This window comes from Lynx rufus, unplaced genomic scaffold (genome assembly GCF_022079265.1).
Source record: "Lynx rufus isolate CCGP_SWC_20201006 ecotype Redwood Valley unplaced genomic scaffold, mLynRuf1.p SCAF_4, whole genome shotgun sequence".
In the NCBI taxonomy this organism is placed as follows: domain Eukaryota; kingdom Metazoa; phylum Chordata; class Mammalia; order Carnivora; family Felidae; genus Lynx; species Lynx rufus.
This window is the reverse complement of record NW_025814856.1, coordinates 164,886,968-164,911,081: the sequence shown is the minus strand read 5'-3', so window position 1 is coordinate 164,911,081 and position 24,114 is coordinate 164,886,968. Positions and strand designations below refer to the sequence as shown.

At 44.3% G+C, this 24,114-nt stretch overlaps 1 protein-coding gene across 1 annotated transcript in view; it reads right to left on the bottom strand.

Annotated features, from left to right (window-relative positions):
- The window catches only part of GALNTL5 (polypeptide N-acetylgalactosaminyltransferase like 5), a 51,719-nt gene extending 28,758 nt beyond the window's left edge, over positions 1-22,961 (bottom strand). The window contains exons 1-4 of the mRNA XM_047097682.1: positions 22,700-22,961; positions 14,461-14,581; positions 8,315-8,481; positions 6,539-6,661 (exon numbers count right to left, since the gene is read on the bottom strand). Of these exons, the coding sequence (XP_046953638.1) occupies positions 6,539-6,661; positions 8,315-8,481; positions 14,461-14,581; positions 22,700-22,961 (673 nt within the window). The remainder of the gene's footprint in view (positions 1-6,538; positions 6,662-8,314; positions 8,482-14,460; positions 14,582-22,699) is intronic.
- Between the last annotated feature and the right edge of the window lie 1,153 nt (positions 22,962-24,114).

Sequence of the window (24,114 nt, the reverse complement as noted above, 5' to 3'; positions counted from 1 at the left end):
CGAAGTCTCCTCCTCCTCCTTCATTTCCTTTTCTTTCCTGCCTGTCTTTAGTTTCTGCATTTTTTACATTTAAGCATAGCTCATTCGGGGCGCTTGGGGGGCTCAGTTGGTTAAGCGTCCCACTCCCGGTTTCGGCTCAGGTCACGATCTCACAGTTTCGTGAGTTCAAGCCCCACATCGGGCTCCACGATGGCAGCATGGAGCCTGCTTGGGATTCTCTCTCTCTCTCTCTCTCTCTCTCTCCCCCTCTCCTGCTCACGCTGTCTCAATCTCTCTCAAAATAAATAAATAAACTTGAAAACAATTTTAAACATAGCTCATTATATTTTATTTATCTTAAATAACTTTTTTAAAAAAATATTTAAGAGTGTGGTAAAAAAAAGAATGTGGTATGCAAATTATGTTTTGGAGGGGCGGGGAATTTACAGAGAATCTTTTTGTGCTTGAGTGAAATGATCAACTCTGGTAAAGTATCTAAGCATGTTCACTTAATCCGCACTGTAAATCTGTTAAACATAGCCACTCGGCTCTTGTACCAAACAATTCAAGTGACTATCCTACTTGAATTTCTAATTTCTGTTTGTTTGCTACATTCCCACAGCCTGGAACTGTGATGCATCTACCCCCGCGGAAATTGACATCTTGGGTCTGAGTCCTGAGGTCTGGGGGCTGGAGAAAATCTCTGATCTTTCGGGAATTTAACCTCTTTCACTGGCAATGAGGCTCGTGCGTTCTAAAACCTCCCAGAGCCTTTTCACCATTGCTATTCTGTACTTTTATTACTTTGGCCCTGAATTTCTTCTAGTTTTTCTGTATGTATTTTGTTATCATTCTGGAGCATATAAATTCAAAATTTATATTTTATGAATGTATTTGTACCAGTCAGTGTATGCTGAGCATTTTGTTTAACACTTACTGCTAGAGAAGGGAATGTTCCGAATTACCTCATTTAATCATGGCAACAACCACGTTAGATGCCACTGTCCCCACATCACGCGTTGGGAAGCTGAGACTCAGAGAAGTGACTTGCCCAGGCTGCCGTTGCTGACAATGAGCATGTGAAGATCTCGAAACCCAGGCTCTGGCTTGAAACCCAGTGTTCTTTGCATGGTCCCACGTGGCCTCCCTTTGCTGTTTGTGGCCAAGAACCAGCCACTGCCTTTGCAGAGCTCAGCTCTAGGGTCCCTCTCCCCAAAACCACACGACCCCTCTGCATCCATCTGTAAAACTTCCTAAGCAGCCTGAGCGGCTGCAATTCTAGAAGCAACAGAACTGCCAAAAAGTCAGATAATTACTGCACTCCAATTCCAGGCCAACCGCCTGCAGAGAGAGGTCTCCTTCTAGATATACTGGAGTTCTTTGCCACCGAGTGGCTTACAGCAACATAAATGTATGATCCTATAGTTCTGTAGGTCATGTAGTCAACACAGGTCTTCCTGGGCTAAAATCAGGGTATCGGTGGAGCTAAGACCTTTCCTGGAGGCTCTAAGGGAGCATCATGTCTTTTCCAGCTTCTAGAAGCTGCCTGCATTCCTAGGTCCCCTTGTCCATCTTCAGGGCCAACCACAGAGGACGGAACTGTCCCGCACAGCTCTCTGACCCTCTCTGCCCACGGCCTGCAAGGTCCTCTCGTTGTAAGGGCTCCCAAGGTCAGAGTGAGCCCACCTGCATAGCCCGGGCTAATCTCCCATCTCAAGGCCCTTAATTTTAACATTTTCATATTTTTTATTTCACAACTTTTAGTTGCAAGAAACATGCACACCAAAAAAAAAAGAGATAAAATATAAATGTAGAACTTAATGATGTATCATAAAGCCAACACAAATATAACTACCCCTTCATCAAAACCTAGAACATAGCGTCCTAGGATTTTGTTCCCCAGCTCCTACCACCTGATTCCACACGCTGATTTAACCAGGCGTGGGGGCGCCTGGGTGGCTCAGTCGGTTGAGTGTCTGACTTCGGCTCAGGTCATGATCTCGCGGTTTGTGAGTTCGAGCCCGGCATCGGGCTCTGTGCTGACAGCTCAGAGCCTGCTTCTGATTCTGTGTCTCCCTAGATCTCTGCTCCTCCCCTGTTCATGCCCTGTCTCTCTCTCTCTCTCTCTCTCTCTCTCTCTCTCTCTCTCAAAAATAAATAAACATCTAAAAAAATTTTTGTTTAACCAGGTGTTTATGGCAATAACTTCCCGGTCTTTTTTCCTTCAGTTTTTCATCAAATTACGCATCCATACACATTGTCTTTTAGTCTTGCTGATTTTCCAACTTTATTCTTTTGCATTTAGCTTCTTTTGCTCCCTCAAAACGATAGGTATTCATCCATGTAGTCGTGTATGGTGTAGGCCATTCATGGTTACTGAAGTATTCTATTATTTGATTATCACTAGTCTGTCATTACCTGGTGAGTCGGGACCTATGTATACTCCATAACCAAGCAGTTCCACTCCTAGATCTGTGCTCTGTGGAAACGCTGCCCATATCTACCAAGAGACAGGCATTCGAGTACTTGTATATTTGGGGAGAGCCCCAAACGGAAATGACCAGAATGGGATTCAGCAGTAGAATGGAAAAATAATGTAGCATCATCAAATAATAGAGTCCCTCGAGGCGTTTACTTCTGACCACACGTGCCACAAAAGGTGCCAAGCTAGCGGACCCTGGGGGGATTAGGACAACCTCCTTGCGGGACGGCGTTATTCTGTCCACCACGCCAGACAACCAAAGTCTCTCCTTCCTTGTGAATGTCCAGCACCAATGCCAGCTCTCGACGCCATGCTAGACTTTAAACCTTCGCTTTGAGGATGTCAGTTGAAATCAACACCTCATCTCTGCCTTCTTGGCTGCTTCTGGACCGTCCGAGCCAATTCAGTGAGAGATCCTGTCCCGTGTTCTCACCCCCGCGGCTGCCCTGTATTTGTTCCCTGAAACCTTTCCTTCCACTGCGCACCACCCTCTGACCTTTGCCAAGGGTCCCTCATTCAGAGTAAACTTCTCTACGCTAATTTTTCCCCCCACAAAATTCTCCTACAGCCTTCTTGCCTCACGTACACGCTGACCCTGTCTAGAAGATGTTGCCTCCCCCACGGACGTTCCAGATAGGAAGCTCGTCCTTCTCGCCAACGGCAGGAATTCTTGGGTCCCGGACAACACTGGCATTTCCTACCTACCCACGGCTGCCCCGAGCCGCACCGACCCTGCTCCCACGCAGACTAAAATCCCCTTCCCTTTGGATTCATGCCATGTGACGATGGCTCTCTCCTCATCTGCAAAACCCCTGCCTTCCGATTCTCCCGATGGAGGTCTCTCCCCAGTCCTTCCATTTCTCCTTCATTTCTGGGGGGGGGGCAGACAACAGAGAATCCACAGCAGCTCTGTCTCCACGCCTAGTTTACGGACAACTCGTGTCATCCTGTGGGCAGTACCACCAACTTAGACAAGCTGACAGGTAGCGACAATCCTAGGGTGCTACGTTCATGAAGAAGAATCAGAGTAAGGGTGATGGAGGGAGATAGGGGTTTGCTGTTTTATGCGGGTTGCTTTGGGAAGGCCTCTGATAGAGTAGCCTTTGAACAGAGAACTGAACAAAGTCACGTAGCAGGACACGCGGAAACATGACGAGAATCCCAGGGGGACGATACCATGCGCCGGGGCTCTGAGACAGGAGCACGACTGGGGTGTCTGAGGAGAGTAAGAAGGCCAGTGCATCCGGGGTAGGGCGAGGGGAGAGGGGTAAGAGGCTGAGTCTGAGTGACAGCCGGGGAACGGATCTGTAGGCCTCCGCCAGGGACACGGTCACTTCGTGGTAAACGCAAACACTAACTCCTCTGGAAGAGAACAGTGCTACACACGCGCATACACGTTAACATCACGTGAAAACCCACATCCGTGTTCGGCGGGTCTCATTTATCTCACGAGAGTTGATACAATGAAGAAAACAAGAATAAACGTGCATGGGTAGCACATAGCAGGGGCTGGACGAATCCTGGACTGGACGAGTGAATACACGAATGAATTAATGAGGGGCCCCGAGCGGCTGCCTCACCTGCCCACACCACAGGACCCCAGAGCTTCAAACCTGGGAGCAAGCCCACGTCACCGGCGGGGGCGACAGGCAAATACAGGTAGATGGGCAGACAACAAGCACGGACCAAGTTTTGAGGAGAAACGGATAGACGAATCCATAGGCACCGGTGAAGATTTTCGTACAAGTCTATCAGAAATGTACGGATTGAGCCCAGTTAGATGGATCGGAATATAGAGTATTGGAAAAACAAAATTAGACACATGTGGAACCTACGGCCACAAAGGTAAAATTTATTCTTTGGAAATCCACATAGATATTTTGAAAAATTGACCCAGCTTTAAGACACAAAGGAAATCTCAACAGAACAACAGGCCACAAATTCCACCCACAGTATGAATTAAGCTTTCACAGTACGAATTACTCAACAATTAAAAGACAATTTAACACATCCCGTTATGTTTCAAAACTTTAAAATTCACTCCTTAAAAAAAATACCTGGATTAGGGGCACTTGGGTGGCTCAGTCGGTTTTGATTTCGGCTCAGGTCATGATCTCATTGTTCGTGAGTTTGAGCCCCACATCGGGCAGAGCCTGCTTGGGATTCTCTCTCTCTCTCTCTCTCTCTCTCTCAAAATAAATAAATAAACTTAAAAAAAATACCTGGATGAAAGAGGAAACCAAAAAAGATACCAGTGCCTTGACAGCTTATAGGACAATTTTACGGAATTTTCCAAACACAAATCGTCTGTTTTACATAGATATTCAGAAAAAAAGGATAAGAGGCGGGGCAAGAAACATACAATTCATTCTATAAGTCTAGTAAAGCAAAATATAAGAAAACAGTTCAAAAAAAGAGAAGTATAAGCTGATCTTACTTTTTTTTTTTTAAATGTTTTATTCATTTTTGAGACAGAGAAAGAGCATGAGCAGGGGAGGGGCAGAGAGAGGGAGACACAGAATCCGAAGCAGGCTCCAGGCTCCGAGCTGTCGGCACAGAGCCTGACGCGGGGCTCAGACCCACAAACTGCGAGATCATGACCTGAGCCGAAGTCGGACACTCAACCCACTGAGCCACCCAGGCGCCCCGATCTTACTTTTAGACATAGAAGTAATGTGTGTGTGTGTGTGTGTGTGTGTGTGTGTAGGGGAAGCGATGGCAGGGAAAGAGAGTATGTGTGTGAGTGGAGAGGGTATTGTAAGATATCAACATCTCGTGGATCTTTATATAAGTGTTCTATGGGTTTGAAACTTTTCTAAATAAAAAGTTAACAAGACTTTCTCCTTAACAAAACAAAACAACCCCATCCCAAACTCTCTGGTAGTATTGTGTGTTGAATTGTGTCCCCCAGAGATATATTCAAGTCCTAACCCCCAAGACCTCAGAATGTGACTGTATTTGGAAATAGGATTGTCGTAGACGGCATTTGTTAGGACGAGGTCCTGCTGGAGGAGGCGGGCCCTTGATCTGAGGGGGATTTGGACACAGACAGACACAGAGAGGAGGTTATGTGACCACAGAGACTGGATGTAGCGATGCCCTTCAAGACAGCCTGCAGGGAGGGGCCGTTTGACAGCCTCCCAATCTTTGGGATCTGCTCAGTATTCACCCCAAGGCCACGGCCTCCCGGGGACTCCAGCCAAGGACGAAGCACACGTGCGTATTGGGGGCAGAGGCAGAGCGGGGCCGTTTGGGCCTCGAGGCAGGACTGTGCTCTGGGGCTCCCCACCAGCCCCGCGACCTACTGACAGCCACACGGCCCAGACCTCCTTCCTTCCCTCTCCCCCGTGGCGGGCTTCAGGCCGGAAGCTTCTGGTGCATGCTCTCCCTCTCTCCATCCTGACACTCTCTCTCTTCTCATTTCGTCTTGGCCTTTGGTCCCCACCTGACTTCAGGGTTTCCCTGTGGGACAGGTAGCTGCACCAGGGCCCCACCGTTTCTAGAAACTCTTGCTCTCCTGACTGCATGTGGAGCTCCAGGCCAGAGTCTGTATCTGGGGGGATTCATCCTGTAACGGGATCCAACCTCATAGCTCCTGCAAAAACACACCTTCCATTTGGAATAACAAAGCGGGGGCGCCTGGGTGGCTCACTGGGCTAAGCGTCCGACTTTGGCTCAGGTCATGGTATTGCAGTTCATGAGTTCGAGCCCCACGTCGGGCTCTGTGCTGACAACTCAGAGCCTGGAACCTGCTTCCGATTCTGTGTCTCCCTCTCTCCGCCCCTTCCCTGCTCATCGTGCTCTGTCTCTGTCTGTCTCTCAAAAGTGAATAAACATTTAAAAAAAATGTTTTTAACAAATAAATAAAAAATAAAAATAAATGAAATAACAAATCGACATCTTAGAGTAGAATGTGTACTTTCAGAGTCCAAAGACTCATATGGCTGAAACACACATCCACTCTTCTTCTTGTGCCAGTGGAGACTTGGAGGGGCCCCACGAGAAACTATCTCTGCACGGGCAGGAGGGTCTCTGTGATACAGACACGGGGTCAAGTCCCAAATGGAAGGCTCATACCTGAAGCACGAGAGGCCCCTATCATCCGTGATCGGATCAGTCCCTCTCTCTTTTTGTTTCTTATTAATTTAATCTTTCCCCGAAAAATTTCCAGGTGGTGGTCTAGTTTTTCTTTCAAATCATCTGGAAAAAAAAAAAAAATCCAACGCTTGACAACCTAGAAACTAGAACTACAGACAAGATAGCAATGTATCACAATTTTGACGGATTGCTGAAAACCATGTTCTGCCACAGAAGTGCTAACGTTACAAATGTTATCCTATGTGAGGAAGGGAGAGACACGTGATTCAGCATTGAAATCAACCGTAAATATTCTTCTAGGTTTCCAGTGAAATACCTCTATTTCGATAAGTCACTGTTAAGAATTTAATAGAAAAAGCGTGAGTCTTGGCGCTTTGGAGCAATCTGACTTTCTCACTAACATGTCAGCTCTGGACATGTCTCTTACACGCTCTGGGCTCTGTGCTGACAGCTCGGAGCCTGGGGCCTGCTTCGGATTCTGTGTCTCCCTCTCTCTCTGCCCCTTCCCTGTTCATGCTCGGTCTCTCTGACTCTCAAAAATAAATAATAAACATAAAAAAAAAATTTTAAGCCACAGTCTAGCAGAAGGTCTCCCGCCAACCCCCGTCCCTTGCTCAGGGCTTTGGGGACTTCTCGCTCAGCATGCGGCCAAATGTGCTGCCCGGTGCTACTGATGGGATAAGGACTCTGACCATCTCTACACATCCCCTCCTGTGCACAATAGTAGAAATAAAGAGTGGTTCTCGGAGAAGTCACGTCATACATGGTAGTGCCTGGCCAACGTGTGAAATTCCTAAGCGTAGCTGACGTTGGCTTGAGTAATCTTCAGTTGGACAAAGTAGGGTCACTTCCCCACGGGTCAGGCTCCTGGAACATGCTCTTTTGTACCCCTGCCTGTTCGTCTCCCTACTCTCTCTCCTTTTTTGCTTTCCCAGCCCGCAGGGGGTCAGATTCACAGATTAGGATAACTCTTCTGTAGGAAACCTATCCAATACTGATATATTGCTTCCAAGGGAAATGGACCCCTACAGGGACTTACAGACTCCAAGCTCTTCACTAGTCTGGGTCCTCTTGGTTTGCCTCAGGTTTATAATTAAGCTGTAAAACGGATAACGCATCAGATTTTGTATTCATATCACGACTCTTTGAAACCAACGAGCAGAGGAGAGCATGCTCTTGACTGCAGTTGGTCTGATGAGAATTCTTTCACGAGGACTTAGGTCCTGTCTCTTCCCTGCATTAAGCCTCTGATAGCACTCCATTTCTCCAGAGAAAATTCAACCAGAGTCCCTCATGAGCGGCGTTGCCTTTTGGTGGCTCTGGCTATATCTCCACACTGTCTCCCAACGCTATACTCATATGTAAACTACAGGAAGTACAGAACTATCCCAAACTCAGGATGTTACCTCTGGGCCTTGACAACGCTATTTCCTCTGCCTAAAACACTTTCTCCCTCCTCTCCATCTAGGTACCTCCAACTCACCCCTCAGACATGGGTTTAGATGTCACCTCTTCCTGAACAGCCTCCATGACCTCTGAAGACCAGGTTGGTGCTCCTAGATCTACCTCATGGAAGCACTGATCGCCCGTGAGCCCAACACCGCGGGGCAGGGACCGGCTCTTACATCCCCACCGGTGAGCCAACGGCGCCTGCCTCCACACCCATCAAATGTGAAATGAGTAATAAAAGAACCCAAGCGCCATCAGGGATCGCCTTCAGAGCACATGACATCGATGGACGGAGTTCTGTCTTACCAGAGTCGCTCATGTCGTCTACCAGAATAATTTCTTCAAGGAAGTGGCGTGGGGTGAGGTTTACGACACTGAACATGGTCCGAAACAAGGCGTTAAACTCCTCGTTGTGGAAGCAGATGACAATGCTGGCAGTAGGTAGGTTGGCTGGGTAATGTTTTTGAAAACACCTGCGAGGATAAGTAAAGGGAAGAAAATGATTTGTGGTCTCACTGACGCAAATCATTTACGGTTTTTCCTCTTTATTCCCGTAATGGATGATTACGATAATAAGGTGACCGTACATTTGAAAACACCAAAATTAAGGTACAAAAGTTTTTCTAACTTCTTATCTATTCTAATATTTTCTCTTAAAAACCTTTTTTTAACATTTATGTATTTATTTAACGTTTATTTATTTGTGAGAGACAGAGTGCAAGTGGGGGAGGGGCAGAGAGAGAGGGAGACACAGAACACGAAGCAGGCTCCAGGCTCTGAGCTGTCAGCACAGAGCCCGACGCGGGGCTTGAACTCACAAACTTCGAGACCATGACCCGAGCCAAAGTCAGATGCCCAACCGACTGAGCCACCCAGGTGTCCCAATATTTATGTCTTTTTGAGAGAGAGACAGAGAGAGACAAGAGAGAGGGAGACACAGAATCCGAAGCATCTCCAGGCTCCAAGCTGTCAGCATAGAGCCCCACGCAGGGCTCGAACTCACAAACTGCGAGATCATGACCCGAGCCAAAGGCAGACTCTCAACCGACTGAGCCACCCAAATGCCCCTAAGTCATCCCCCCCTTCTTCATGCCAGCAATAAGTGCTCTTCCCTGGAGACTCTGTTTGGACCATCTTAATTCAATTCGAACACAGTGTAAACGTGACTCATACGGGTATTTTGGTTTCTATTATTAAAGTGTATTAACACGCTGATTCACACTGAAAGGCACAAATCAACCACATTGCACTGTCTGCAAAGAAAATCTGGTGCCTCAGTTTGTTGCAACAAAGAAGTGCAGTGGATATAGCGTAATTGGATTTCTTCCAGGGATTTGACAAAAGCGTGTCATTATTTTCGTGCATAGGAGAGAAGAACAGAAGCTGAATTGTAATAATATTAGTTATTAGCCGTTGATTAGCGTTTGGATTGCTGCATCATGTGGTTGTATTGTGAAATATTTCGGTTGTAAATGGCAACCCCTCCCCCCGGTGCTAGTTTAAGCAAAAGAAAGGGGAGTACATTGGAAGGGGACCCCCCATGCCCCACAGGACCTGGTGACAAGTGTACAGGCAAGAAGAATGACTGGAGCCAGAGGCTTGAAAGCCACTTGGACACTCTGTCCACTCCTGCTGTTGTCTTTCCACCTGGGAATAATAGTAACTATAACAAGACCAGCCTTCCTCATAGGTTGTGTGGGTTCAATGAGTTGCTATGTCAAACGCTCAGAACGGCGCCTGGCAGACAGTAAGTATTACATCAGGCTCGTTATAGGATTCTTATCCTCTGTCTGCAACCTGACTCGTTTGCACCTCTTTATTCCACGGAGTGGGAATTGTGGCCAACATCAGCACCCAAGGAGAAACTGGTGAGACTTTCTCTCTGGCTCAAAATGCACAGTAAGGATTCACTGGCCCAGCGCAACTCAGGTGCCCGTCCCTGGGCTAACAGACTGTGGCCAGACAGGCAGTAGGTGAGAGAGAGTGGGGTGGGGGCTAATGGAAGGATAATACGAGGGATGTGATGGTCCAGGGGGAGCTCGTGCTACTTAGGCCCGTCTCTAACGTGACATTCAGTCCTGGGCATATCATTTGAAGAAAACTGTGGATAAATGGAAGATAGACCATGTGAGTGGAGGAGCCTGAGACTACGTCCCACCAGGACCCGTTAGGCCCCTGTGTGTATGAGTTTCTCCAAAATTAACTGATAAACGTTGCTGTGGTCTTTTCTGACTTAAACGGTTCTTACCTAAGCAGGCAGTTTTTCAGGGTAAAAGTAATTTGGACAAGACCTGAGTTTGGTCATCCTTGGTTAGCTGCTCTGTTCTTTGCTGGTCATATAGGTGACCAAGAGTCCGGTAGAAAGCAGGACTATTGTGCGTTGAATTGTGGCTCCCCCAAATTCATCTGTTGAAGTCCTCACCCCCAGTTCCTCAGGATGTGCCCTTATTTGGATATGGGGCTGTTGCAGAAGCAATGAGGAAGATGTCATTAAGGTGGACGTAAGTCCAATAAGACTGGCATCCTCGAAAAAAGGGAAAATTAGGGCACAGGGACAGACACAGAGTGCACTGGGTAGGGGGGAGATAGTTGGGTTACGCCTTGTGCACTAAGAAGAAAAGACTGTAGGACTGGGGGCGTGCTGACTTGCCCCTTGTGTGCTTTTTGATATTTGCCAGGTTTTCTGTAACTAAAATGTAAAAGAAAGCTACCCAAGTTATTAACTACAAAAGGATAAATAGTAATTTTGCAGTGCAGAAATCCGACACCTTCTGTTTTGGTCAAGTGATCAAAAGTATCTTCACCCCCAGTCACCTCGTTAGTAATGGGACAAATGGACATCAAGTGCCTCCTAACATGATGCTCGAGGAGGACATAACATCACTTCTATGGGATTCCTACCAAAAAGCATGACCAGGATTTGATCACAAGGAAACATCAAACTCCAACTGAGGAACATTCCAGAAAAAAACTGGTTAGCTCTCTTAAAAAGTGTTATAGTCATGAAAGATAAAGACTTGGGAACAGTTTCAGATGAAAGAAAACCGAGGGCATGGGAATGCCGCAAGTCATCCTGGGTTGGACCTTTCCAGAAAAAGGACACTAGTGGGGCAGCTGTAAATATTTCAATTGTGTCTGTAGAAGATATTAACATTTGGGGAACCTAAGAAAAGGCTATACAGGAATTCGTTGAGAGATTTTTTTCAACCATTTTGTAGGTCTGAAATTATTTCCAAACTGAAAAGTGCAAAGACAAAAATTACATCAGAAGACCAAGCAACATAAAAATGGTCTCTTCAAAGATCTGTATCAAATACTTCAATAGCTAGTGAAAATAATCATACGAACTTTAAGGCAAAGCTGAAATGGAAATCCCATTTAGTGAAATAACAAGATTAGTACAAGAATGGCTGAAAACCGAATTTCCTGTCAAAGAAGTTAATATTCTGAATATGAAAACTTCCAAGTTCACTTCTCTCTTTGGACAATGTCTCTCTCTAGGGGGCCTGGGTGGCTCGGTCGGTTGAGCGTCCGACTCTTGATTTCAGCTCAGGTCATGACCTCGTGGTTTGTGAGATCGAGCCCCGCATCGGGCTCTGGGCTGACGATGTAGCATCTGCTTGGGATTCTCTCTCTCTCCCTCTCTCTCTGCCCCTCCCCTGCTCTCTCTCTGTCAAAGTAAATAAGTAAACATTAAAAAATTAAAAAGAAAGAAAAAGAAATATCCCTTTGTCTAAATGTCCTCATTGGTAATTTAGTAAAAATATCTTGGGGGAGATGCAATTCTTATAAATACCTAGGATACACTTGGTGCAAATGAGGAAGGTATTCTCAACTGCAGAATTTTGAAACTATCTACTCCAAGTCCCAAAAATAGGAACCTATATTACAAGACTGCTAATATGCCAAAATTAAAATCTGGTTAGTAACTGTTTATTTAAAAACTTAAAACATGTTCGTTTTGACTTGTACACTGAAAGCTAGAAGACATTAATAAAAGAAATTAAAGAAGACACAAATAAGTGGAAGGGTGTTTTGCGCTCAGGGGTTAAAAGAATTTGACACTGATGGGGGCCTGGGTGGCTCAGTCGGTTAAGCATCCGACTTCGGCTCAGGTCACGATCTCACAGTTCGTGAGGTTAAGCCCCACGTCAGGCTCTGTGCTGACAGCTCAGAGCCTGGAGCCTGCTTTGGATTCTGTGTCTCCCTCTCTCTGTGTCCCTCCCCCACTGTGCTCTGTCTCTTTCTGTCTCTCAGAAATAAGTAAACATTAAAAAAATTAAAAAAAAAAAAGAATTTGACACCATGAAGATGTCCTTACTACCAAAGAAATCTACAGATTCAATGCAATCCATATCACAATTCCAATGGCCTTTTTCATAGAAATAAAACAAAGAATCCTCAAATTCATATAAACTACAGAAGACGCTGAAGAGGCAAAGCAATTTGGAGAAACAAGAACACAGCTGGAAGCATCACATGCTCGGACTTCAAACTCTGTTGCAAAGCTGTAGTAATGAAAACAGTCTGGCATTGGCATAAAAAGAGACTCATGGATCAATGGAACAGAGTAGAGTGCTCAGAAAGAAAATAAAATCATCCATTTATGATTAATCAATTAAGAAAAAAGCCAAGAATACACAACGGGGAAAGGACAGTCTTTTCAATGTTGCTAGCCACATGCAAAAGAATGAAACTGGACCACTCTCTTAACACCATACACAGAAATTAACTTGAAAGAGATGAAAGACTTGAAGGTAAGACCCAAAACCATAAAGGTCCTAGAAGGAGACAGAGGTAGTAGTAAGTTTCTTGACATCAATCTTGGGGATGATGTTTTGGATCTGGCTCCAAAAACAAAGACAACAAAAGTATAAACCTGTACTGAATGGGAGAAAATCATACACGCGATAAGGGATTAACATCTAAAATATACAAAGAATTCGTAAAACTCGATACCAAACAAACAATTCAATTAAAAAATGGGCAGGAAATCTGGGGTGCCTGGGTGGCTCAGTTGGTTGAGTGACCGACCTCGGCTCAGGTCATGATCTCACCATTCGTTAGTTGGAGCCCTGCATCGGGCTCTGTGCTGACGGCTCAGAGCCTGTAGCCTGCTTCGGATTCTGTGTCTCCCTCCCTCTGCCCCTCCCCTGCTCACGCACTGTTCCTCTGTCTGTCTCTCAAAGAATAAATAATCAATAACAAAATTTTTTTTAAAAATGGGCAGAAAATCTGAATAGCTATTTTTCCAAAGGCATACGATGGCCAACAGGTACATGAAAAAGTACTCAATGTCACTAATAATCAGGAAATGCAAATCAAAACCACAACGAGATATCATCTTGTACCTGTCAGAATGGCTATTATCAAAAAGACAAGAAATAACAAGTGTTGAAGAGGATGTGGAGAACAGCCTTATGCACTGTTGGTGGGAATGGAAATTGGTGCGGCCAAAATGGAAAACAGCATGGAAGTTCCTCAAAAAATTCAAAAGAAAGCTAACATATGATCCAACAATTTCACTGGCAGGTATTTACCTGGAGAAAATGAAAGCGCTAACTCATAAAGACATACGCACCCCAAGTTCACTGCAGCATTATTTACAATAGCTAAGACACAGAAACAACCTAACCGTCCATCAGTGGATGAATGGATCAAGAATGCAGTGTCATATACACAATGGAATGTTATTCAACATAAAAAAAGAATGGAATCTTGTCATTTGCAAGAACATGGATGGACCCTGAGGGCATTACACTAAATGTAATAAGTCAGAGAGAGATAAATACCATATGATCTCACTTATATGTGGAATTTAAAAAACAAACAACCAACCAAACATCCCCAACCCAAGCTTATAAATACAGAGAGCAAACTGGTTGTTGCCAGAGGAAGGGGACGGACAAAACAAAGCTCCATTATAAAATAAACGCATTGTGGGGCTCCTGGGTGGTTCTGTTGGTTAAGCGTCCGACTTCAGCTCAGGTCACGATCTCGCAGTCCATGAGTTCGAGCCCCGCGTCGGGCTCTGTGCTGACGGCTCAGAGCCTGGAGCCTGCTTCCCATTCTGTGTCTCCCTCTCTTTCTGCCTCTCCCCCATCCATGCTCTGTCTCTCTCTGTCTCAAAAATAAATAAACGTTTAAAAAACAGATTTTTTTAATAAAATAAAATAAAATAAATGCATCGTGGGGATATAATGTCTATATGGTAACTATAGTTAATAATACTATGCTGCATATTTGAAAGTAGCAGAGAGAATAGATCTTAAAATTCCTCATCACACATGCAAATATTTTTGGTAGGTATGTATGGTGGTCAATGTTAACTAGCCTTATTGTGGTGACTATTTTGCAATATATGTAAATATCAAATCATTATGTTGCACACTTGAAACGAATATAATCTTATTTTTCAACTATACCTCAATAAAAAACTAGGAGAAACATACTTTTTATTTCTGGTATCTGGCACTTCTCTCTCACTGCCCAAGCTTTTACTGAGAATGGTGTTAAATCCATATTTTAAAAATCCATCAACAAATTCTGAGCTTGAATAGTTAAAATCCTTACCTGCAAGAAAGGGTAATGAGAGTCACGTAAGTAACAAGTTTACTAATGTCGCTTTGATCAAGGACCATGAGAACAACTCTATCCTGAATTCACTCCTTTTATAATGAGTCAGAGTCATTTTCCTGGAACCTAACTACCCTCCGGATGACAAGGTTAAAATCAGAGCAGATTCCTTAGAAAAGTATGAACAACAAGCCAGTCTTTGGTCACTCAGTCCCTCTAGGGAAGGAAGTGTTCAGCCTCCTTGGTCCCATCATGATTCACAACGGTCCTGAGATTGTAACTGAGGGATTTCCGGAAGGGGGCTCAAACCCCTCCCCCCCCCACATTCCATTGCAGAGAATAAAAAAATGCCACTGGCCATTTTTTAATAGCAAGATGCCAGGGGTGCCTGGGTGGCTCAGTTGGTTAAGCATCCGACTTCAGCTCAGGTTATGATCTCATGGTTTGAGTTCGAGCCCCGCGTCGGGCTCTGTGCTGACAGCTCGGAGCCTGGAGCCTGCTTCAGATTCTGTGTCTCCTCCTCTTTTGCCCGTCCCCAACTTGTGCTCTCTCCATGTCTCTCAAAAAATAAATAAATGGAAAAATAAAAAAAATAAGATGCCAGAGGCCACCCCCAAATTACCAGTCCTAACACAAAACGAAGTTGGAGTAAATTTCCTCTTAAGAGAGAAAAACTCTCAGATGTCAATGAAGAAATAAAATGTAATCACAAGAGATAAACAGAATGAACTAGAATGGTTAAAAGAAGGGTCTAAGAAGGCAGGAGTCAAAATATCATTAAAAAAGTACAGAATTCATCGGAAGCAACATCCAGAAAGTCATTTTATACTCACAATAAGTCATAATAAAGACTAAATAATAATGAGCTTGCAGACACAAAATAATGCTACAGCAAAATACGTTAAAATCATTAGAGATATCAATATATACTGCTACAAGTAGTAATGGAATATTTTAAGAACAACTCTAAGTCAGAGAAAAAGTTAGAAAGAACTTGATAAATGTCATTAGCACTATTTCCTTAGTGGATTTGAATGTTGCTTTGGTTTTGAAGAATGAACTTTCTTTTCCAATGCCTACGGAGTGCTTTCCAAAACCGATATAAAAGGCTATATTATATACAAAAGGGATTCTCTTCAGGATGCAGTAACCCCATTTCCCCTAAGCCCTCTTTCCTGCACCTGAGAAATCCTGAATGTAACACAATAGATGAGCATAGGGGGGCTCAGAAAAGGGGGAATAAGGAGGCAGATGCCTCAGGACTGGAGGAAGGACATGGGAGCTCCTAAATTCCTCGCTGCCTCCCAGACAGAGGTCTGTAGAAGCCTCCCAGTAGAACCACCAATGGCACAGGCCAAAAAGCCTCCCAGATAAGTCTGTTCCCTCCAGCCACAGGGCTGGTGGGGGGGGGGGGGGGCAAACCAAGAAATCCTTTGGCCGAACCTAATCTAGTCAAGTCAAGCAGAAGTGGGAGAACCACACCACCCCCCGGGGCAGGGAGGAGGCCTTCCACCACACCCAAGGGAGTAAAGGGCAGTGGTGTGGGTGGGACTGAGCAGAACCCACCCTTCTATCCCCCTTCACGGCCGAAGCAGCAGGGCTCTGATTACCTGGGGGGTGCGGGCAGCCTGGGCGGGGCGCCGGCCTGGGGGAAGCAGGTGGCACTCTCATTCTCCCCCAGATAGCACCGTGGCAATAGCAATGCTGAGCCTCCAAGCCCAGCCGGCAGCGACGAGGCTTCTGGAGGGGACGCAAGGTGGGACTCGTCCCCATTCCACATAGCCCCTGCCCCTCACGTTAGCAGGGCCCAGTGGAGAGCTAACCCTCTACCCCACCCGGTGGCGATAAGAGAAGCAGGCTATGCAAAGCTGGACCCTGACTCTGCTTCTCCTGTCTCCTAACTGGCTGTCCGCGAGGCCCACTGGGGAGCTAACCCAGAGACAACAACTTCATGCCCGTCTGTGCCTCATTTTACCAAAGCGGGAGCTGAACTCCTCCCCTCCCCCAGGGTGATCCCTGGCTGCCGGAATGGTGTCAGCAGACCCAGTGGGGAAACTGAGAATACCTCCCACCTGGCCCACCCTTGTGCTGCAGGGGATGGCCCCTAATAAAGAAGCTTAATTAGGACCCAAAGGCCCAGAATACAATCGAAAACCCTTTCTCACGCCAAGAACCGGGGATCTCAAATTGAATGAAAAGACAATACAGAGATGAATCAGAGGTCAGAATGATCTGACTTCTCATGCTAAAGCAGTCATCAGAAGAATGCTTGGAAACAAATGGAAAAGGGAAAATCTCAGCAAAGAAACACAAGCTATATTTAAAATTTATTTTTCAACGTTTTTTATTTATTTTTGGGACAGAGAGAGACAGAGCATGAACGGGGGAGGGGCAGAGAGAGAGGGAGACACAGAATCGGAAACAGGCTCCGGGCTCCGAGCCATCAGCCCAGAGCCCGACGCGGGGCTCGAACTCCCGGACCGCGAGATCGTGACCTGGCTGAAGTCGGACGCTTAACCGACTGCGCCACCGAGGCACCCCCACAAACTATGTTTTAAAAAATGGAAGATATAGAACTAAAAAACACAATGGTCTAAATAAAAAAACCTCACTGGACCGGCTTAATAGTAGAGCGATGATGGCTGATCAGTGAAATCCACCGAATCCGAACAACAGAGAAAGCAGACAGGAAAAAAATGCAGAGAGTTTCAGGAACCTGCACGCTGACGACGAAAAGAGCTGATCCTTGTGTTATCGGAGCCCTGGGAGGGGAGGAGTCAGAGTAGGACTGAAAAAGTACTCTGGAAATAAGGCTGGAAACTCCCCAAATTTGGTGAAAGTTGGACATCTATAGACTCAGGAGACTGAACAAAACCCCAACAGGATAAACCAAAGAAATGCATGTCGGGACACATCATAACTAAATCTCTGAAAGCTGAAGGCAAAGGGAAGACTTTTGAAAGCGGCCAGAGAGAAGAGAAGTAAGACTCACAGAGGATCAATCTGAATGGCCGTGGATTTCTCGTTTGAAATCGCGGAGGAGGCGGGGCACCTGGGTGGCTCAGTCGGTTGAGTGTCCGACTTTGGTTCAGGTCATGATCTCACGGTTTGTGAGTTCTAGCCCCGCATTGGGCTCTGTGCTGACAGCCTGGAGCCTGCTTCAGATTCTGTGCCTCTCTCTCTCTCTCTCTCTCTCTCTCTGCCCCTCCCCCACTCACACTGTCTCTCTCTCCTTCAAAAATAAATACACGTTAAAAAAAATTTTGAAATCGTGGAGGAGGGAAGGAAGTGACAACATTTCTGAATGCTGCAAGAAAAGAACTGTCAATAGCAAATTCTATACCCCTCAAAAATATCCTTTGGGAAATGTGAGAAATTAAAGATACTCCTAAGTGAAGAAAAACTAAGAATTTGTAACCTGCCCTTAAAGAACAGCAAAAGAAAGTTCTCTAAACAAAAAGGAAATGATAACAGAAGTGTGGAACTTCAGATAAGAAAAAAGAACATCAAAATGGATAAAAATAGGGACAAAATAATGGGCTGTCCTTTTCATGAGTTTCTTTTTTTCATTTTTTTAATGTTTATTTATTTGAGAGAGCAAGACCGAGTGGGGGAGGGACAGAGAAAGAAGGGAAGAGAGAGAATCCCAAGCAAGCTCCGCCCTGTCCATGCAAAGCCTGATGTGGGGCTGGAACTTAGAAACCATGAGATCATGACTTGAGCTGAGTCAGGAGTCAGACGCTTAACCGACTGAGCTATGGAGGCACCCCTGTCATGAGTTTCTTAAATCCTATTTGGTATGTGAAATGACAATTATAACACCAGGTAATGTGGCGCTCAATACTGAAGACAAGTAAATTTTTTTTTTTTTTTTTTTTTTTTTGGGACAGAGAGAGACAGAGCATGAACGGGGGAGGGGCAGAGAGAGAGGGAGACACAGAATCGGAAACAGGCTCCAGGCTCTGAGCCATCAGCCCAGAGCCTGACGCGGGGCTCAAACTCACGGACCGCGAGATCGTGACCTGGCTGAAGTCGGACGCTTAACCGACTGCGCCACCCAGGCGCCCCAAGACAAGTAAATTTTTTTTTAAAATTTTTTTTTTTTTCAACGTTTATTTATTTTTGGGACAGAGAGAGACAGAGCATGAACGGGGGAGGGGCAGAGAGAGAGGGAGACACAGAATCAGAAACAGGCTCCAGGCTCTGAGCCATCAGCCCAGAGCCCGACGCGGGGCTCGAACTCACAGACCGCGAGATCGTGACCTGGCTGAAGTCGGACGCTTAACCGACTGCGCCACCCAGGCGCCCCGACAAGTAAATTTTTTAATTGAGGAGGGCTAAGGGACTGCTTACGCTTTACTTAAAGTGGAAAAATATCAATTCAAGGAGACTGTTAAGTTACAGGTGGATTGCATAATACCTACAGCAACCCCGAGCGAAACCGTACAAAGCAATCTGTTGAAAAAAAAAACAGTATAAAATAAATCAAAACGGAATTTTGAAAAAATGTTCAAGTAACTCACAGAGAGGAAAGAAAAGGGAAACAGAAGATGGAGAAACAGAGGGAACAAATGAAAAACAAACTGGCTAAGAAACTCTGACATCAATAACTGTCTTAAATACAAATGATCTAAATATACCAATTAAAAGCCTAGATTTACAGAGTAGATTTAAAAAATGTTCCAATAATATGCTATCTACAAGCACCTTACTTCAATGAAACATAGGTCGATTGATAGTAAAAGGATAGAAAAGGATACATTTGCAAATATTAATCAAAAAAGCAGCTCCTGGCTGGCTCAGTGGGTAGAGCCTATGACTCTTGATCTCGGGGTCATGAGTTTAAGCCCCACTTTGGGCATGGAGCCTACTTAAAAAAGAAAAGCAGGAGTGGATCTATTAATATTAGATAAAATAGACCAGAGAAAATTACTAGAGACAAAGAGAGACATTACCTCATGATAAAAAGCTCAGTGCACCAGCAAGACATAATGATTCCAAATACAATCACGTCAAAAAAGAGCCTCAAAACACACGAAGCAAAAGCTGATAGAGTTAAAGTAGAAACTGACAAACCCATAAATACAGTTGGGGTCTTCAACCCCCACCCTTAGCAACTGACAGAACTATTAGCCAAAAACTCAGCGAGGACACAGAAGAACTGAACAATACAATCACCCAACAAGATCTAACTGATGTGGACGTAAAGAACACCGTACCCGAAAAGAGGAAATACGCATTTTTTTCAAGTGTGCATGGAGGAGCCACCAGAGACGGACCATATCCTGGATCCTGAAACAAACCTCAAAAAAAAAAAAAAAAACCCTAAAAGAATTGAAATCATAGAGTATATTTTCAGACTATAAATGAACCAAACTGGATATCGGTAGTAGACGCTAGAGAATTATTCCATGAGTTGGCAATTTAAAAACCCATTTCCAAATAATCCAAAGAGAAAGTCTCAAAGGGAATATAAAAATATACAGAACTGAACGAAAATGAAAATTCAACATTTCAAAAGTGGAGCCTGCTTGGGATTCTCCCTCTCTCCTTCTCTTTCTGCCCCTCCCCTGCTTTCTCTCTCTCGAGACAAAACAAACAAAAAAAACACAAAACCCAGCAGGCTTTTTTGTAGGCGTTGACAATATGTTTCTAAAACCTATATGAACAAGCAAAAGATCTAGAATAACCAAAACAGTTTTTTCAAGTTTATTTATTTATTCTGAGAGAGAGAGAGAGAGCGCATTGGGGAGGGGCAGAGTGAGAGGGAGAAAGAGAATCCCAAGCAGGCTCCCAACTGTCAGTGCAGAACCCAACGTGGGACTCGAATTTGCAAACTGTGAGATCGTGACCTGAACCGAAATCGCGGCAGCCACTTAACCAGCTGAGCCACCCAGGCACCCCGAAACAATTTTTGAAAAGAATGAGAATAGAGTTCAGAAAGACACCCAACAAAAACAGTCAACTGATTTTTGACAGAGATGGCAAGATGGAAACAGGGAGCTTTTTCAACAAGTGCTGCTGGACGAAATGGATATCCACCTAGGGGAAATGAACATTGATCCTTACCTCACATCATGGCCCTGATGTAAAATATAAAGTAAAACCTGAACTTTCTATAAGAAAACACAGAAGGGAATCTGAGAACTTGAGGTAGGCGAAGGTTACTTTGATAAAACATAAAAAACATGAACCGTACGAGAAAATGGGACGGACTGAACATCAAAATTTAAAATTGTTCTTCTTGGAGGCACCTGGATGGCTCAGTTGGTTAAGCAGATGATTTTTTTAAATATTTTTTTAACGTTTATTCATTTTTTGATAGAGAGAGACAGAGCATGAGTGGGGAAGGGGCAGAGAGAGAGGGACGCACAGAATCCGAAGCAGGCTCCAGGCTCTGAGCTGTCAGCACAGAGCCCGACGCGGGGCTGGAACTCACGGACCGGACCGTGAGATCATGACCTGAGCCGAAGTTGGACGCCCAAACGACCGAGCCACCCAGGCGCCCCATAGCATCTCATTGTTGATTTCAGCTCAGGTCATGATCCCAGGGTTGTGGGATCGAGCCCTGAGTAGGGCTCCATACTGGCTGCTTAAGATTCTCTCCCTCAAAAATAAATAAGTAAATAAGTAAATAAACAAATAAATAAAAATAAGTGAAATCAATAAGTAAAGCAGAATAAATATAATATAAAATAAATAAATAAAGCCAAATAAGGAAAAATAGAAAGTAAAAGGATAAAATAAAATTGTCCTCCTTGAATGACACCACTGAAAAGAGAATTTAAAAAGTACAGCATAGTGACTATGGTTAACAATGCTATATTGTATATTTGGAAGTTGCCAAGACAGATCTCATCACAAGAAAAAAGATTTTAACCGTGTGTGTGATGGCTGTTAACAAAAATCATTGTGGTGATTATTTTGCAATATATATACATATCAAATCATTATGCTCTACTCTAAAACTAATACAGTGCTTTTTGTCGATAAAAAAAAGAGAATAAAAAGACATGGCACAGACTTGTACTATTTGCAACTCACATATCAAAGGCCTCAAATCCAAAATACATTTTAAAAAGTCTTAAAAGGGGCGCCTGGGTGGCTCAGTCGGTTAAGCGGCCGACTTTGGCTCAGGTCATAATCTCGCGGTCCGTGAGTTTGAGCCCCGCGTCGGGCTCTGTGCTGACAGCTCAGAACCTGGAGCCTGTTTCAGATTCTGTGTCTCCCTCTCTCTCTGACCCTCCCCCGTTCATGCTCTGTCTCTCTCTGTCTCAAAATAAATAAACGTTAAAAAAATTTTTTTTAATGAATAAATAAATAAAAAGTCTTAAAAATCGAGGCACCTGGGTGGCTCAGTCAGTCTCTCTCTCAAAATAAAATAAAAACATTAAAAAAAAATTTTTTTTTAAGTCTTAAAAATCAGAAGACAAACATCCCAATTTAAAAATGGACAAAAGACAGGAAGAGACATTTTACAAAAGATGATATATGGGTGGTCATTAAGCACATGAAAAGGTGCTCAAAGTTATTAGTCCTCAGGGAAATGCAAATTAAGATCACAACGATACCATTGCTTACCCATTCGAATACCTAACACCTAAAAAGCTGACCGTGTCAAATGTTGGCGAAGATTTGGAGCAAAGGGATTCTCATATGCTGCGGGAAGGGATATTAAATGGCACACCTACCTTGGAACACACTTCGTCATTTTTTTTAAAGTTAAGCATATATCTACCTAAATCCCATCTGTCCCAAACCTAGGTGTTGACATAAGAGAAACAAAATATGTCCACATGAAGCCTTGTAATCCATGTTTACCTCAGCATTGCAATTCATTGCAGAGTATCTACAAATACATTAAAAATGTATAATATTGCAGGGCGCCTGGGTGACTCATTCCGTTGAGTGTCCGACTCTTGATTTCAGCTCAGGTCATGATCCCAGGGTTGTAGGATGACGCCCTGTGTCGGGTTCCATGCTGAGCGTGGAGGCTACTTAAGATTCTCTGTCTCTCCCTCTGCCCTTCTCCCCTGCTTGTGCCTTCCCTAAAATTTGCATGTAGTAAAAATACTTCCCCTTAAAATGGCTAACGGAGAAAATCAAAATACTTACTCCATTTGAAAAAGGATTTCTGTGGTTTGGTTTCTTCTTCATCAGGACTTTCAAATCTCACATATGGTCTTGGAATTTCCTCTGAGCCATGAGTAACTTGCCGATGAAATTTTTTTTCAAGGGACCAAATTGAGGCAGGCTCCTGGGTTTTCTTCTCCAAGTTGCTCACATGATTGTGGTTAATAAATACACACAACAGAGCTGTCCAGATCCCAAATGTCAAGGATCCATACAGTAAAGTTTGAATTAAAATGCCTCTCATTGTAAACCTCGCATTTTTGAAGGCTCATTTGTTAATTTCCTAAATCAGAAGAATTTAAAAGAAGCTATGTTAGATATTCCCATGCCTTATAGATCATCTACTTGGTTTGAATTCAATTTTCAGTGTTTTAAAAACAGAAACATTTCTACGTATGTATCATATACTTTGATGCGCTAAAGTCGATCTCATTTTCTATTAGCAAAACCTCTTAAAACGGGTATTCAGAAGATCACTTCACACCAAGGGAAGTGACCCAAGATAGCGGATCCGGCCCAGGAAAGAGGTAGCCCACATTGGAATGGGGGCTCTGGTGAGCTCTGGCACTCAACCCCTCCCCTAAAAGGAGATGGGTCAAAAGAATATCAGATTTGATAGATTCTTTGGGGCAGGCAAGTGCAAGTCGGTGTCCTATCTGGTGGTAAAAATTAAGGAACGATGTTTGTAGAATGATGAAGATGTAGGCACTGGCTACCGTATTAATCAAAACATCACATAGATTCATGGGGAAAATGTGGCAGCTGTGGGATCACGACCTGAGTTGAAATCAAGAGTCGGATACTTAACCCACGGAGCCACCCAGGTGCTGGGGTGGGGGTGGGGAAAGCTAAGATTAAAAAAAAATGGAAGTCACGTAAGAAAAATGAAGTTAATGTGCAAAACAAGCCAAGAAGCAGAAGCCTAGGAATATTATTTAAAATATGAAGGTTTAACTGTCATAAGAAATATATTAAAAGAGTCTAAAGCCATTGCTTTTGGAGAGTTGAACTGGGGATTAGGGTGGAACTGGGCAGGGGCCCGCTGACTCTCTTTATAAGATTTGGTTTTATTTTTTTGTGTATACATTACTTTGGAAAAAAAATTTAAAATAAGGATTGCAAACTGTGTCTATCAAATGGCATCATTGTAATAAACACATGCGTATATAGCAGCGTTTCTCTCCCACCCCAACCTTTTAAATCAAGTGACTGCCTGGCGGCTGGAAGAGGGAATCAAGGATACGAACCCCAAGCTCCCCAGCATCACTCTCTTTCTAGGACCTCCTGGTGTGGGTCCTCCTCACGCTCTGACTCAAGTATCTTCCTCCACATTTGACCATGTAGTATCGTCTCCCATTTTTACCCTTTCTAGGACTCGAGGGAAGAGGCGGGCTTCT